General features: G+C 46.0%; 2 protein-coding genes across 2 annotated transcripts in view; one reads left to right on the forward strand and one right to left on the reverse strand.

Annotated features, from left to right (window-relative positions):
- Nucleotides 1-1015, forward strand: part of LOC115189570 (exocyst complex component 6) — a 50426-nt gene extending 49411 nt beyond the window's left edge. Inside the window, exon 10 of the mRNA XM_029748188.1 lies at nt 1012-1015. Coding sequence (XP_029604048.1) covers nt 1012-1015 — 4 coding nt within the window. The remainder of the gene's footprint in view (nt 1-1011) is intronic.
- A 4576-nt stretch (nt 1016-5591) lies between these two features.
- Nucleotides 5592-17500, reverse strand: part of LOC115189572 (exocyst complex component 6) — a 70566-nt gene continuing 58657 nt past the window's right edge. Inside the window, exons 14-18 of the mRNA XM_029748189.1 lie at nt 13043-13154; nt 10822-10956; nt 9876-10055; nt 7846-7875; nt 5592-6125 (exon numbers count right to left, since the gene is read on the reverse strand). Of these exons, the coding sequence (XP_029604049.1) occupies nt 5592-6125; nt 7846-7875; nt 9876-10055; nt 10822-10956; nt 13043-13154 (991 nt within the window). The remainder of the gene's footprint in view (nt 6126-7845; nt 7876-9875; nt 10056-10821; nt 10957-13042; nt 13155-17500) is intronic.

Consider the following 17500-nt stretch of genomic DNA (forward strand, 5'->3'; position numbering starts at 1 on the left):
GAAAGGAAAGAGAGAGAGAGAGGGGGATAAAAAGGGAGGAGAAGGTAAATGTCAGCCTGGACAATCTGTGTCAATAGAATATGGGAGTATAGATTTAGCCAAAGCTTCCTCTACCATACCTGAGGATTTGGAAGTGATTACTGTGGGCTGCTGGCCCATGTTCTCTAGATAAACAGCAGGTTATATAAAGATTCTCTGAACATGAACATTTACATTTAGGTCATTTAGCAGACGCTCTTATCCAGAGCGACTTACAGTAGTGAATGCATACATTTCATACATGGCTCCCCGTGGGAATCGAACCCACAACCCTGGCATTGCAAACACCATGCGTTGCAAACACCATGCTCTACCAACTGAGCTACAGTGATTACTGTGGGCTGCTGGCCCATGTTCTCTAGATAAACAGCAGGTTATATAAAGACTCTGAACATGAAGTGATTACTGTGGGCTGCTGGCCCATGTTCTCTAGATAAACAGCAGGTTATATAAAAACATGCAGGCAGAAGAACAGCACAGATGAAGCTCAAAACAGAATGATGGATTCAAATGAACAAGGGTTGTGAGGTTGCAAAGGGAGGGAAAAAGCAGACGATAACGATCATATCCAGCCAGACCAGACCAACAGAGCACAGAGAGACATCATGCGTTATGAATTGTTACTGCTACACCAGGCTGTATCATGCTGAATGCTGAGAGAGAGATAGATACATGGGTTGGACTGTGTGGTGGTCCATGCTGTCCAAGACATATATCCATTCTCATATCTTCAATGTGCTTCAGACTACCCTATACACAATGCCCAAGTCCCCATAGGAAAACCAAACCGTTGTCCTAGAAAATGTCAAATCAAAACTAGAGACGTCTGTACATGGACATCCCTGGTCATCTGTAGATTGCCACGGGAATCAGGAATCACTGGTTTATTATGGGATATTTTTAGTTCCAATGAATGAATCCACTGCAGATAGAATCTCAGTAATAACTCATAGTTCTAACACTTCCATGAAGGTGACGAAGATTAGACTGGTCCCAGATCTGTTTGTGAAGGTTGATTAGACTGGTCCCAGATCTGTTTGTGAAGGTTGATTAGACTGGTCCCAGATCTGTTTGTGAAGGTTGATTAGACTGGTCCCAGATCTGTTTGTGAAGGTTGATTAGACTGGTCCCAGATCTGTTTGTGAAAGTTGATTAGACTGGTCCCAGATCTGTTTGTGAACATTGATTAGACTGGTCCCAGATCTGTTTGTGAAGGTTGATTAGACTGGTCCCAGATCTGTTTGTGAAGGTGGCGTTGATTAGACTGGTCCCAGATCTGTTTGTGAAGGTGGCGTTGATTAGACTGGTCCCAGATCTGTTTGTGAAGGTTGATTAGACTGGTCCCAGATCTGTTTGTGAAGGTTGATTAGACTGGTCCCAGATCTGTTTGTGAAGATTGATTAGACTGGTCCCAGATCTGTTTGTGAAGGTTGATTAGACTGGTCCCAGATCCGTTTGTGAAGGTGGCGTTGACTAGACTGGTCCCAGATCTGTTTGTGAAGGTTGATTAGACTGGTCCCAGATCTGTTTGTGAAGGTTGATTCGACTGGTCCCAGATCTGTTTGTGAAGGTTGATTAGACTGGTCCCAGATCTGTTTGTGAAGGTTGATTAGACTGGTCCCAGATCTGTTTGTGAAGGTGGCGTTGGTTAGACTGGTCCCAGATCTGTTTGTGAAGGTGGCGTTGATTAGACTGGTCCCAGATCTGTTTGTGAAGGTTGATTAGACTGGTCCCAGATCTGTTTGTGAACGTTGATTAGACTGGTCCCAGATCTGTTTGTGAAGGTTGATTCGACTGGTCCCAGATCTGTTTGTGAAGGTTGATTAGACTGGTCCCAGATCTGTTTGTGAAGGTTGATTAGACTGGTCCCAGATCTGTTTGTGAAGGTGGCGTTGGTTAGACTGGTCCCAGATCTGTTTGTGAAGGTGGCGTTGATTAGACTGGTCCCAGATCTGTTTGTGAAGGTTGATTAGACTGGTCCCAGATCTGTTTGTGAAGATTGATTAGACTGGTCCCAGATCTGTTTGTGAAGGTTGATTAGACTGGTCCCAGATCTGTTTGTGAAGGTTGATTAGACTGGTCCCAGATCTGTTTGTGAAGGTTGATTAGACTGGTCCCAGATCTGTTTGTGAAGGTTGATTAGACTGGTCCCAGATCTGTTTGTGAAGGTGGCGTTGGTTAGACTGGTCCCAGATCTGTTTGTGAAGGTGGCGTTGATTAGACTGGTCCCAGATCTGTTTGTGAAGGTTGATTAGACTGGTCCCAGATCTGTTTGTGAAGATTGATTAGACTGGTCCCAGATCTGTTTGTGAAGGTTGATTAGACTGGTCCCAGATCTGTTTGTGAAGGTTGATTAGACTGGTCCCAGATCTGTTTGTGAAGGTTGATTAGACTGGTCCCAGATCTGTTTGTGAAGGTTGATTAGACTGGTCCCAGATCTGTTTGTGAAGGTGGCGTTGACTAGACTGGTCCCAGATCTGTTTGTGAAGGTTGATTAGACTGGTCCCAGATCTGTTTGTGAAGGTGGTGTTGATCAAATGGTACCCCTAAACCCCATAGGGCCTGGTCAAATGGTACCCTATACCCCATAGGCTCTGGTCAAATGGCACCCTATACCCCATAGGCCCTGGTCAAATGGTACCCCTATACCCCATAGGCCCTGGTCAAATGGTACCCCTATACCCCATAGGCCCTGGTCAAATGGTACCCCTATACCCCATAGGCCCTGGTCAAATGGTACCCTATACCCCATAGGCCCTGGTCAAATGGTACCCTATACCCCATAGGGCCTGGTCAAATGGTACCCTATACCCCATAGGCTCTGGTCAAATGGTACCCTATACCCCATAGGCCCTGGTCAAATGGTACCCTATACCCCATATGCCCTGGTCAAATGGTACCCTATACCCCATTGGCCCTGGTCAAATGGTACCCTTATACCCCATAGGCCCTTGTCAAATGGCACCCTATACCCCATAGGCCCTGGTCAAATGGTACCCCTATACCCAATAGGCCCTGGTCAAATGGCACCCTATACCCCATAGGCCCTGGTCAAATGGTACCCTATACCCCATAGGCCCTGGTCAAATGGTACCCTATACCCCATAGGGCCTGGTCAAATGGTACCCTATACCCCATAGGCTCTGGTCAAATGGTACTCTATACCCCATAGGCCCTGGTCAAATGGTACCCTATACCCCATAGGCCCTGGTCAAATGGTACCCTATACCCCATTGGCCCTGGTCAAATGGTACCCCTTTACCCCATAGGCCCTTGTCAAATGGCACCCTATACCCCATAGGCCCTGGTCAAATGGTACCCCTATACCCCATAGGCCCTGGTCAAATGGCACCCTATACCCCATAGGCCCTGGTCAAATGGTACCCTATACCCCATAGGCCCTGGTCAAATGGTACCCTATACCCCATAGGCCCTGGTCAAACGGTACCCCTATACCCCATAGGCCCTGGTCAAATGGTACCCTATACCCCATAGGCCCTGGTCAAATGGAACGTATACCCCATAGGCCCTGGTCAAATGGTATCCTATACCCCATAGGCCCTGGTCAAATGGTACCCTATACCCCATAGGCCCTGGTCAAATGGTACCCCTATACCCCATAGGCCCTGGTCAAATGGCACCCTATACCCCATAGGCCCTGGTCAAATGGTACCCTATACCCCATAGGCCCTGGTCAAATGGTACCCTATACCCCATAGGCCCTGGTCAAATGGTACCCTATACCCCATAGGGCCTGGTCAAATGGTACCCTATACCCCATAGGCTCTGGTCAAATGGTACCCTATACCCCATAGGCCCTGGTCAAATGGTACCCTATACCCCATAGGCCCTGGTCAAATGGTACCCTATACCCCATTGGCCCTGGTCAAATGGTACCCCTATACCCCATAGGCCCTTGTCAAATGGCACCCTATACCCCATAGGCCCTGGTCAAATGGTACCCCTATACCCCATAGGCCCTGGTCAAATGGCACCCTATACCCCATAGGCCCTGGTCAAATGGTACCCTATACCCCATAGGCCAGCGATACGGTATTATCCAGATACTATACGGTATTCAGATACTATACGGGTGGGGAACATGGCTCTGGGTCTACACGCCCTGGGTGGGGAACATGGCTCTGGGTCTACACACCCTGGGTGGGGAACATGGCTCTGGGTCTACACGCCCTGGGAGGGGAACATGGCTCTGCGTCTACACACCCTGGGTGGGGAACATGGATCTGGGTCTATACACCCTGGGAGGGGAACATGGCTCTGGGTCTACACGCCCTGAGTGACAGACACACTGCTGCCCTTCAGGGGAAGACATGCCGTTTACAAATCAATGCCAATATACACAATTAGAAGTCTGTTTAGGAAGACATTGTAATGTAAGTAAATGAGGCATTCACACAGTAGTAGACGAACTGTGTTCGGATCTTCTAAAGACATTTTGATCATCCCTGTAGTGAGACTACAGCTCAAGCATTCCAGGAGACTTGCTCAGTGGTTTAGCAGATAAGGCTGAAAAATAATTTTAATTTGGTTCTGTTTTAAGTAATATACAGTATTCCATTTAGGAGACATTTTTTTTAATCCACAAGACAATGATGGCTAAGTCATTGGGGCGGCAGGGTAGCCTAGTGGTTAGAGCATTGGGCTAGTAACCGAAAGGTTGCGAGTTCAAATCCCTGAGCTGACAAGGTAAAAATCTGTCGTTCTGCCCCCTGAACAAGGCAGTTAACCCACTGTTCCCTGGTAGGCCGTCACTGAAAATAAGAATTTGTTCTTAACTGACTTGCCTAGTTAAATAAAGGTAAAATAAAACATTTCTACTATGTACAATCTGCCCTTCTCTCTCCAGCTTGGCTTTCGAAGTTGCCTTCCAACTAACTCTTCTATCGAACATCAGACAAATCTCAGAGAAAGACTCACGTAGTGAATTCAAGGCTCTTTCCTGGGTTGGTGGAAAGGTTCAAAGTTCACCTGGTTCATCCTTCCTTCTTTAAGGTTTGCTGCCCCTGTTATCACCGAGCCTGTCTCTCCTCTCTGGGGAGGTTCCCAGTGCTTGGAAGGCCTCTCCGGGGAGGTTCCCAGTGCTTGGAAGGCCCGTCTCTCCTCTCTGGGGAGGTTCCCAGTGCTTGGAAGGCAGCCACGGTTCGTCCTTTATTTAAAGGGGTGATCCTAACCGTTATAGGCCGATTTCTATCTTGCCCGGTTAATCAAAAGTGTTGAGAAAACTTGTCAATAATCAACTGACTGGTATTCAATCTGGTTTCCGCTCAGGTTATGGATGTGTCACTGCAACCTTAAAAGGTAATAAATGATGACCTTGATTGTAAGTAATGTTGTGCTGCTGTTTTTATTGACTTGGCCAAAGCTTTTGATACGGTAGACCATTCCATTCTTGTGGGCCGGCTAAGGAGTATTGGCGTCTCTGAGGGGTCTTTGGTCTGGTTTACTAACTACCTCTGTCAAAGAGTGCAGCCTATAAAGTCAGAACATCTGCGGTCTCAGCCACTGCCCATCTACGTAGCGTTGCGGTGCCTCTACCTAGCGTTGGTTCTACCTAGCGTTGAGGTGTCTCTATGTAGCGTTGAGGTGTCTCTACGTAGTGTTGTCTCTACGTAGCATTGCGGTGTCTCTACGTAGCGTTGCGGTGTCTCTACGTAGCGTTGCGGTGTCTCTACGTAGCGTTGCGGTGTCTCTACGTAGCGTTGCGGTGTCTCTACGTAGCGGTGCGGTGTCTCTACGTAGCGGTGCGGTGTCTCTACGTAGCGTTGCGGTGTCTCTACGTAGCGGTGCGGTGTCTCTACGGAGCGTTGCGGTGTCTCTACGTAGCGTTGCGGTGTCTCTACGTAGCGGTGCGGTGTCTCTACGTAGCGTTGCGGTGTCTCTACGTAGCGGTGCGGTGTCTCTACGGAGCGTTGCGGTGTCTCTACGTAGCGTTGCGGTGTCTCTATGTAGTGTTGCGGTGCCTCTACGTAGTGTTGCAGTGTCTCTATGTAGCGTTGCGGTGTCTCTATGTAGCGTTGCGGTGTCTCTATGCAGTGTTGCGGTGTCTCTATGTAGTGTTGTGGTGTCTCAAATGCTGACACAACACATCCAAGTATATCTGACCATATTATGAAAGAAAAAAATGTGGAAGAGGTGACGATATTGCCACTCTTATTTGCCCCCAGGCTCAACGTCAACAGCGAAGAGGCGACTCCGGGATGCTGGCCTTTTAGGCAGAGTTGCAAAGAAAAAGCCATATCTCAGACTGACCAATAAAAAGTAAAGATTAAGATGGGCAAAAGAACACAGACACTGGACAGAGGAACTCTTCACTGTTGACGTTGAGACTGGTGTTTTGCAGGTACTATTTAATAAAGCTGTCAGTTGAGGACTTGTGAGGCGTCTGTTTCTCAAACTAGACACTCTAATGTACTTGTCCTCTTGCTCAATTGTGCACCGGGGCCTCCCACTCTTTCTATTCTGGTTAGAGCCAGTTTGCTCTGTTCTGTGAAGGGAGTAGTACACAGCGTTGTACGAGATCTTCAGTTTCTTAGCAATTTCTCGAATGGAATAGCCTTCATTTCTCAGAACAAGAATAGACTGGCGAGTTTCAGAAGAAAGGTCTTTGTTTCTGGCCATTTTGAGCCTGTAATCGAACCTACAAATGTTGATGCTCCAGATACTCAACTAGTCTAAAGAAGGCCAGTTTTATTGCTTCTTTAAATCAGAACAACAGTTTTCAGCTGTGCTAACATAATTGCAAAAGGGTTTTCTAATGATCAATTAGCCTTTTTAAAATGATAAACTTGGATTAGCTAACACAACGTGCCATTGGAACACAGGAGTGATGGTTGCTGATATTGGGCCTCTGTACGCCTATGTAGATATTCCATAATAAAGTAATCGACACCCTGCGTGTGTTTACAGACAACGTACAGATAAAATAAACAAATTAGATTTAACTTGCACTAAATGTGATGGATGGTATGTAAATTACTATAGTTTAGCATCATCACAAGTGGAGGAAGCAACAAGCCTGGAGGCAAATCCACAGTACAGACATGCACTACCCAGGACTGGAAAGGGGGGGGGGCAGAGTAGGGGGGGCAGAGAGGGGGGGCAGAGAGGGGGGGGCAGAGTAGGGGGGGGGCAGAGTAGGGGGGGCAGAGTAGGGCGGGGGGGCAGAGTAGGGGGGGCAGGGAGGGGGGCAGAGTAAGGGGGGCAGGGAGGGGCAGAGTAGGGGCGGGTAGGGGGGGCAGAGTGGGGGGGCAGGGTAGGGCAGATTGGGGGGGGCAGAGTAGGGGGGGCAGGGAGGGGGGGCAGAGTAGGGGCGGGGAGGGGGGGCAGAGTAGGGCAGGGAAGAGTGGGGAGGGGCAGAGTAGGGAGGGCAGGGAGGGGGGGGCAGAGTAGGGCAGGGGGGGCAGAGAGGCAGAGTGGGGGGGCAGAGTAGGGCAGGGAGGGGGGCCAGAGTGGGGGGGGCAGAGTAGGGGGGGCAGGGAGGGGGGGCAGAGTAGGGCAGGGAAGGGGGGCAGAGTGGGGGGGCAGAGTAGGGAGGGCAGAGAGGGGGGGCAGAGTAGGGCAGGGGGGGCAGAGTAGGGGCGGGGAGGCAGAGTGGGGGGGGCAGAGTAGGGCAGGGAGGGGGGGCAGAGTGGGGGGGGCAGAGTAGGGGGGGCAGGGAGGGGCAGGGGAGGGGGGGCAGAGAGGGGGGGGGCAGAGTAGGGGGGCAAAGAGGGGGGGGCAGAGTAGGGGGGGCAGAGTAGGGCAGAGGGGGCAGAGTAGGGGGGGCAGAGTAGGGGGGGTACTTACCGACATGGCAGCATGGTCATTGCAGTTATTCTGAGCAGAACCAGAACCACCCAAACAAATGAAACATGTCCAGAATAGGAGGGAGAGAAAGGATGGCAACAATAAATGAACAGGAAAAGAAAAACCAGAGACAGAACCAGCATGCTTAGCAGAGGAAGTTAAATCAGATCAGAGACAGACCCAGCATGCTTAGCAGAGGAAGTTAAATCAGATCAGAGACGGACCCAGCATGCTTGGCAGAGGAAGTTAAATCAATAGAGAAATCAATTATAGATTTACATCACAGTGGGAGACAGAGGAGACATTCCTTAAGAAAAACAACGTCTTAAAAAACGAAACCGGAATAAAAAAAAAAACCTGGAAATGATTGTATACAAGATAAGGAAGCTGGTGTACAGAGCAAGCAGCAAAGCAGTCGACCAGCAACAGGTCTGGTTTGGGGTTCACCAGCAACAGGTCTGGTTTGGGGTTCCACCAGCAACAGGTCTGGTTTGGGGTTCACCAGCAACAGGTCTGGTTTGGGGTTCCACCAGCAACAGGTCTGGTTTGGGGGTTCCACCAGCAACAGGTCTGGTTTGGGGTTCCACCAGCAACAGGTCTGGTTTGGGGTTCCACCAGCAACAGGTCTGGTTTGGGGTTCCACCAGCAACAGGTCTGGTTTGGGGTTCCACCAGCAACAGGTCTGGTTTGGGGTTCCACCAGCAACAGGTCTGGTTTGGGGTTCCACCAGCAACAGGTCTGGTTTGGGGTTTCACCAGCAACAGGTCTGGTTTGGGGTTCCACCAGCAACAGGTCTGGTTAGGGGTTCTACCAGCAACAAGTGTGGTTTGGGGTTGCACCAGCAACAGGTCTGGTTTGGGGTTCCACCAGCAACAGGTCTGGTTTGGGGTTCCACCAGCAACAGGTCTGGTTTGGGATTTCCCCAACAACAGGTTTCACCAGCATTCCTCCTCCTCCGAACACGGCGAGTTGAGTTGATGCCAAAGAGCTCCATTTTGGTCTCATTTGACCGCAACACTTTCACCCAGTTGTCCTCTGAATCATTCAGATGTTCATTGGCAAACTTCAGACGGGCATATATATGTGCTTTCTTGAGCAAGGGGACCTTGCGGGCGCTGCAGGATTTCAGTCCTTCACGGCGTAGTGTGTTACCAATTGTTTTCTTGGTGACTATGGTCCCAGCTGCCTTGAGATCATTGACAAGATCCTCCCGTGTAGTTCTGGGCTGATTCCTCACCGTTCTCATGATCATTGCAACCCCACGAGGTGAGATCTTGCATGGAGCCCCAGGCCGAGGGAGATTGACAGTTCTTTTGTTTCTTCCATTTGCGAATAATCGCCCCAACTGTTGTCACCTTCTCACCAAGCTGCTTGGCGATGGTCTTGTAGCCCATTCCAGCCTTGTGTAGGTCTACAATCTTGTCCCTGACATCCTTGGAGAGCTCTTTGGTCTTGGCCATGGTGGAGAGTTTGGAATCTGATTGATTGATTGCTTCTGTGGACAGGTGGGAGCCAGAAATCTTTCTGATTGAGAGGGGGTCAAATACTTATTTCCCTCATTAAAATGCTAATCAATTTATAACATTTTTGACATGCGTTTTTCTGGATTTTTTTCTTGTTATTCTGTCTCTCACTGTTCAAATAAACCTACCATTAAAATTATAGACTGATCATTTCTTTGTCAGTGGGCAAACGTACAAAACCAGCAGGGGATCAAATACTTTTTCCCCCCTCACTCTACATAACTCCAACACTGAATACACATTATTGCAGTACAGGATTCCAACACATACACCTATTACTGCAGTACAGGACTGCATCCATGCCACAGTGGATATCATCAACAGCTTCACTCAACCCAATGAGAAGCACAGTAGATACAATCCACCACCGTCACGTAACACTGATACAAGAACAACAACACTTCAACAAACAAACTACCACAATAACTCACAACAACAACAAAAACTCCATCTCCCAGAGTTCCCCTGCCTGCGCGGAGGGGGGGGGGGGGGGCGTGGCTAACTCACCGGCAGGTGTGTGAAGACCTGGAAGGTGCTGCGGAGGAAGTTGATGAGGTCCATAAGGTATCCACTGGCCTGGCCGTCTGACTCCGGCATGCCCCAATCATAGTCTGCCAGCTGGATAAACTCGTCTATCTTCTGGTTTAGTTTGGTGTAGATCTCTCCCTCCGCTGCATGACGTGCATCCTAGACACAGCAGACAGGGAACACCAACACGTCAGTACTACTGACTGAATGAGCTGAACGCCAGGTAATACTACGTCAGTACTACTGACTGAATGAGCTGAACGCCAGGTAATACTACATCAGTACTACGGAGGTTACTACTGAATGAGCTGAACGCCAGGTAATACTACGTCAGTACTACATCAGTAGTACTGACAGAATGAGCTGAACGGCAGGTAATACTACGTCAGTACTACGGAGGTTACTACGGACAGAATGAGCTGAACGCCAGGTAATACTACGTCAGTACTACTGACTGAATGAGCTGAACGCCAGGTAATACTACATCAGTACTACGGAGGTTACTACTGAATGAGCTGAACGCCAGGTAATACTACGTCAGTACTACATCAGTAGTACTGACAGAATGAGCTGAACGGCAGGTAATACTACGTCAGTACTACGGAGGTTACTACGGACAGAATGAGCTGAACGCCAGGTAATACTACGTCAGTACTACTGACAGAATGAGCTTAACGCCAGGTAATACTACGTCAGTGCACATTGATGAACGACGCTGAACTACCGGAAGCTCTGGAAAGTTTATAACAGTTCCCTTAATTCCACCAATAACCATGTTTTGAGCCTGCGGCAACACAAAGAGAAGAGACTTACGACTAAATGAATATACCTTAACTATGTTTGTTTATTAGTTATATCTAATTAGTGAAGTAGAAACACCGGTGGAGAATTCAGACAGAAATGACCCAAGGATTTCCTACACTACCTTAAAGGTGGAAAGGCCGTAGAGCCGCGTGGTGTGTACGGTCTCTGGTGAGATGTTGGTGATGTTGGTGATGAAGTCCTCCAGGTATTTACAGGCCTGCTCCAGATGGGTTGTGTTGATGATGATCTGGACTAACTGCAATACAACAACAACAACAAAGAGAGACGTAACGAGACCAACTGTTAAATATATCAGCACTTTTCTTAAATAATTCCCTCATCAAATAAAGGTGAAAAAGAACAAAAATATGTTTTGGGGGGGGGGGGTCACCACACCTTGAAGAAACACTTTTATTTTTTTAGTAAACAATTATTAGCATCCCTGTATATAGCCTCCACATTGACTCTGTACCGGTACCCCCCTGTATATAGCCTCCACATTGACTCTGTACCGGTACCCCCTGTATATAGCCTCCACATTGACTCTGTACTGGTACCCCCTGTATATAGCCTCCACATTGACTCTGTACCGGTACCCCCCTGTATATAGCCTCCACATTGACTCTGTACCGGTACCCCCTGTATATAGCCTCCACATTGACTCTGTACCGGTACCCCTGTATATAGTCTCCACATTGACTCTGTACCGGTACCCCCTGTATATAGCCTCCACATTGACTCTGTACCGGTACCCCCTGTATATAGCCTCCACATTGACTCTGTACCGGTACCCCCCTGTATATAGCCTCCACACTGACTCTGTACCGGTACCCCCTGTATATAGCCTCCACATTGACTCTGTACCGGTACCCCCTGTATATAGCCTCCACATTGACTCTGTACCAGTACCCCCTGTATATAGCCTCCACATTGACTCTGTACCCCCTGTATATAGCCTCCACATTGACTCTGTACCCCCTGTATATAGTCTCACTATTGTTACTGCTCTTTAATTACTTTAATTTCTTATTTTTTAAACTGCATTGTTGGTTAGAGGCTTGCAAATAATCATGTCACTGTAAGGTTGTATTCGGCACTTAACTTGTACCTAATAAACTGTCCGGGATACCTTCCAATTAGTGGATTGGGCTATTTCAGCCACACCCATTGCTGCCACGTGTATAAAATCGAGCACACACCTATGCAAATCTCCATAGACACACATTGGCAGTAGAATGGCCTTACTGAAGAGCTCAGTCACTTTCAACGTGGCACCTCCATCAGCTTTCCAACAAGTCAGTTCATCAAATTTCTGTCCTGCTAGAACTGCCCCCAGTCAACTGTAAGTGCTGTTATAGTGAAGTGGACATGTCTAGGAACAACAACGGCTCAGCCGCGAAGTGGTAGGCTACACAAGCTCACAGAACGGGGGGGTGCCAAGTGTTGAATCGCGTAAAAATAATTCTCGGTTGCAACACTCACTACTAAGTTCCAAACTGCCGCTGGAAGCAACGTCAGCACAAGAACTGTTTGTCGGGAGCTTCATGAAATGGGTTTCCATGGCCGAGCAGTCGCATACAAGCCTATGATCACCATGCGCAATGCCAAGCGTCGACTGGAGTGGTCTAACGATGGTCTCTGGAGCAGTGGAAACGCGTTCTCTGGCGTGATGAATCACGCTTCACCATCTGGCAGTCCGACGGACAAATCTGGGTTTGGCGGATGCCAGGAGAACGCTACCTGCCTGAATGCATAGTGCCAACTGTAAAGTTAGATGGAGGAGGAATAATGGTCTGGGGCTGTTTTTCATGGTTCGAGCTACGAGCCTTAGTTCCAGTGAAGGGATATCTTAATGTTACAGCATACAATGACATTCTAATTGATTCTGTGCTTCCAACTTTGTGGCAACAGTTTGAGGAAGGCCCTTTCCTGTTTCAGCAGGAAGACCCCCGTGCACAAAGCGAGGTCTATAGAGAAATGTTTTGCCGCGATCGGTGTGGAAGAACTTGACTGTCCGGCACAGAGCCCTGACTTCAACCCCATCGAACACCTTTGGGATGAAAGCAAGTTCCTGCAGCAATGTTCCAACATCTAGCAGAAAGCCTTCCCAGTAGAGGGGGGGGGGGGGACCAACTCCATATTAATGCCTTCCCTGAAGAGTGGAGGCTGTTTTTGCAGTAAAGGGGGACCAACTCCATATTAAAGCCTTCCCTGAAGAGTGGAGGCTATTATAGCAGTAAAGGGGGGACCAACTCCATATTAATGCCCATGATATTGGAATGAGGTGTTGGATGAGCAGGTCTCCCCATACTTTAGGTCATGTAGGGTATAATGTACTGTACCTCAGTTAGTCCTATATGGGGTTTCTTGATGAGGTTCTGTAGACAGCCACTCAGTGTCCTCGTCAACAACAGGTTGGTGGATTTACGGAGCATGTCATCGATCTCTGTCCAGCTGAAAACACAAACCCAAAACAAAACCATAAAGAGAAGTGATGTTTCACAAAAGTTCCCGAACTTTTCTATTCTCATAGTTTCTACAGATTGTAAATTAAAAGATTTTGATTAACAGTATTATAATTATTGATCGATTGACTATGACTTTTCAGATCATCCAGCAGTGCTATTTGCAGAGTTCACGCCATTCCTGAACCTGCGACCAAAAAACAAGCTACATATGGACAGTACTTCCCCGTAGCTCAGTTGGTAGAGCATGGTGTTTGCAACACCAGGGTTGTGGGTTCGATTCCCACGGGGGGCCAAGTACGAATAAAAAAAAATAAAAAAAAAAATGTATGAAATGAAAATGAAATGTATGCATTCACTACTGTAAGTTGCTCTGGATAAGAGCGTCTGCTAAATGACTAAAATGTACTACAACAAACAATCAAATGATTCTGTCTCTTCACAGCAACATCTGCAGATAACATTCTATTGGTTGCAAGAATTTTGAACAATTTAAATTAAAAAAAATCTAAGTTGTGTGTTGTTTTGTGTATCAATTCATAAACCATGTGTCATAGAATCGGTACATTGAAAATCTCTTCCGAACTATTTAGCAATCTGTACAGCACAGGTGTACATTTTTTTGGTCCTTAAAATGAAAGCATTATACTTTTTTTATCACAATTTTCTTAAACAAATTTTGGTCTTTAATGCAGGTCCGACAGACAAGTTCCTTACTTTCTCCCCCTCCCACTTGGCCTCTTCCATTTTTGTGCTAATGCTGCAATTAGTTGGTTGTAATTTTGGATAGAGCAGACTTCTCCATATAGTTTTGTGTGACAACTCCACCAGTCCTATTAATGATTTAATTTACAAAATATTATTTTTGTAAACAATTTTTTTTTAACAAATATGTTATAATATTTGTTGTAATATTTGTTGTCTTTTCTGGTGGATTAAACTAAAATTTCAACCAACTTTCTATGACTTGTTCTAAAAATAGTAATATTTTTGAGATAATTTCATTTTCAAATAACCTAAAGTGAGAGGTTGTAATCTGAATAAAGGGGAAAAGGCCATTCTTGAACACTGGGTGAGACATTTTTACTAACCTGCTAGAGAACCAGTTCAGATTTAATTATAGCTTTTGTATTAATGAAGCCTTCAATGAGAGATCTAATGCTTTCATATGTAATCATCTCTGCCCTCTGAATACATATTGATTATATAAATAGGCCCGTTTAATTTTGTCTGTCTTGCCATTCAAAATAAAATGGAATATTTCATTAGGTGTAAAGGTAGGACATACGCAAATAGGTAAACTGGGATATGACTAAAGAGTTAAATCAGGGTGATTTTTACACAAATAGACAGGTATTTTCCCTTTCCATGGTAGCAAGATCTTATCTAGTTTTCCTAACTTTCTACAAAAATGTATTGTAGTGAGATAATTTCTTTCTTTCGGGAAATGAATAAATTATGTCCACTTCACCGTCAGACCATTTTATTGGTAAACTACACGGTAATGTAAAAGTTGTATTTTTTTGTGATCTAATACGTAATATAGCATAATTTGGTTGTAATCCAGAGAGGTTAGAACAATTATCTAGATGCTCTATGGGGCTGTGGAGGGATCCAAATTGTGGATTTAAAAGAAAACATGAATCATCTGTATACAATGACACCTTTGTTCTTAAACCTTGGATTTCTAGCCCATTGATGTTATTGTTGGATCTGATTTTAATAGCTAACATTTTGACGGCCATAACAAATAAATATGCCGATAGTGGACAACCTTGTTTTACTCCTCGAAAGTTTAATACTTTCTGAGAAGTGGTCATTATTTACTATTTTACACCTAGGGTTACCAAACACACCTTTAACCTATTGTATAAGAGATTCTCCTAAATTAAAATAGTCCAGGCATTTATATATAAACTCCAGTCGTAATTATCAAAAGCCTTTTCAAAGTCTGCTATGAAAACCAGACCTGGTTTCTCAGTGTTTTTTTATAGTGTTCTGTTGTTTCCAGTACTTATCTTATAATACCTCCAATGTATCGTCCATGTAAAAAAACCTGTCTGATTAGGATGAATAATATCCAACAATACCTTTTTTAATTCTATGCGCTATGTATCATGCTCCTGGGGAGATTAAGGCAAAACTGGCCACCTCCTCCCTTCATTTTATTGATCAAATCAAGTCACTTGCTAATAAGATGGAAGACAGCCGATCGCGGATTTACTACCAGAGAGACTTTCGAAAACTGCAATACGCTCTGCTTTTCTAAAACATGGCTATCGGACAAGATACCCTCCTACGACTATCCAACTCAATGGTTTTTCCATTTACTGAGCGGACAGGACAGTTGAGTCAGGGAAATCCAGAGGGGGAGGGGTTGCATATACTGAGCGGACAGGACGGTTGAGTCAGGGAAATCCAGAGGGGGCGGGGGTTTGCCTCTTCATCAACAACAAATGGTGTGCTGACTCAAGCGCAGTAGACGTCTCAAACCATTATTCACCCGTATTGGAATAGGGAGGTTTTTTTTGCTGTTATCGTGACTGTGGTATACTTTCCACCTCAGGACAAGAAAAAAAAAGCTGGCACTCAAAGTAACTGTACAAGGCTATAAACAAGCAGGAAAACATACATCAAGCAAGCAAGCAAGCATACAAGACCCTTGCTCATCCTCCATTAGGCAAATCAAATTATGACTCCGTATTCCTGCTTCCTGTTTACAAGCAGAAGCTCAAAACCTGTGACTCGCTCTGTTGATAAATGGTTCACAGATTATCAGAGATTATGAGATTAGAGATCAGAGATTATGCTACAGGACCTGCTGTAGCAGGAATTCCCCAGGGCAGATGTCTAGGCCCCTTACTTTTTTCAATCTTTACTCGCCACTGGCTTTGAGTAAAGCCTGTGTGTCTATGTGGATGACTCAACACTATACACGTCAGCTACTACAGCGACTGAAATGACTGCAACACTTAACAAAGAGCTGCAGTTAGTTTCAGAATGGGTGGCAAGGAATAAATTAGTCCTAAATATTTTAAAAACTAAAAGCATTGTATTTGTGACAAATCATTCACTAAACCCTAAACTTCAACTAAATCTTGTAATAAATCATGTGGAAATTGAGCAAGTTGAGGAGACTAAACTGCTTGGAGTACGTTACATTTAACAACTTTAGATTCTACAAAAAAATAAAAGTTGCTAGTGAAAGTCAGGATAATCACTTGTACATAACTGGCTCCTCTTACTTCCTGTCGCAAGGCATTCTGGAACTTGCAGTCAAAAGCGTAATCCAATACTAACCAATACAACAACAAAAAATATGTATGTAGTTCTCTCAATCTCCAACATACGAATTCTAATACAATTACATATGTAAATAACTGTAAAGAAAATATCTTTAGATACAGCTCAATGAATTAACTGTAAACATTAACTCTGTAATCCGTTAAAGTTACAAGAGTTACCTTAGCTCTCTTGGGTACAGGAACAATGGTGGACATCTTGAAGCATGTGGGGACAACAGACTGGGATAGGGAGAGATTGAATATGTCCGTCAACACTCCAGCCAGCTGGTCTGCGCACGCTCGGAGGACGCGGCTAGGGATGCCGTCTGTGCCGGCAGCCTTGGGAGGGTTAACACGCTTAAAATGTCTTACTCACGTTGGGAGAGCCCACAGTCCTTGGTAGCGGGCAGCGTCGGTGGCACTGTGTTATCCTCAAAGCAGGCGAAGAAGGTGTTTAGCTTGTCCGGAAGCGAGACGGTGTTCGCGACGTGGCTGGTTTTCTCTTTCTAGTCCGTGATTGTCTGTAGACCCTGCCACATACGTCTAGTGTCTTAGCCGTTAAATTGCGACTCCACTTTGTCTCTGTACTGATGTTTTGCCTGTTTGATTGCCTTACGGAGGGAATAACTACAGTTTGTATTCTGTCATATTCCCAGTCACCTTTCCATGGTTAAATGCGGTGTTTCACGCTTTCAGTTTTGCTCGAATGCTGCCATCTATCCGGTCTCTGGTTTGGGTATGTTTTAATAGTCACAGTGGGTACAACATCCCCTATACACTTCCTGATTAACTCAGTCACTGTATCCGTGTATTCGTCGATGTTATTCTCAGAGGCTACCCGAAATATATCCCAATCCGCTTGATCAAAACAGTCTTGAAGCATGGATTTCGATTGGTCAGACTAGCGTTGAATAGACCTTAGAACCGGGTATTTCCTGTTTGAGTTTCTGCCTATTAGGTAGGGAGGAGTAAAATGGAGTCGTGGTCTGATTTGTCGAAGGGAGGGTGGGGGAGGGCCTTGTAGACATTTCAAAAAGCTGAGTAGCAGTGG

This window comes from Salmo trutta, unplaced genomic scaffold (assembly GCF_901001165.1).
Source record: "Salmo trutta unplaced genomic scaffold, fSalTru1.1, whole genome shotgun sequence".
NCBI lineage: Eukaryota > Metazoa > Chordata > Actinopteri > Salmoniformes > Salmonidae > Salmo > Salmo trutta.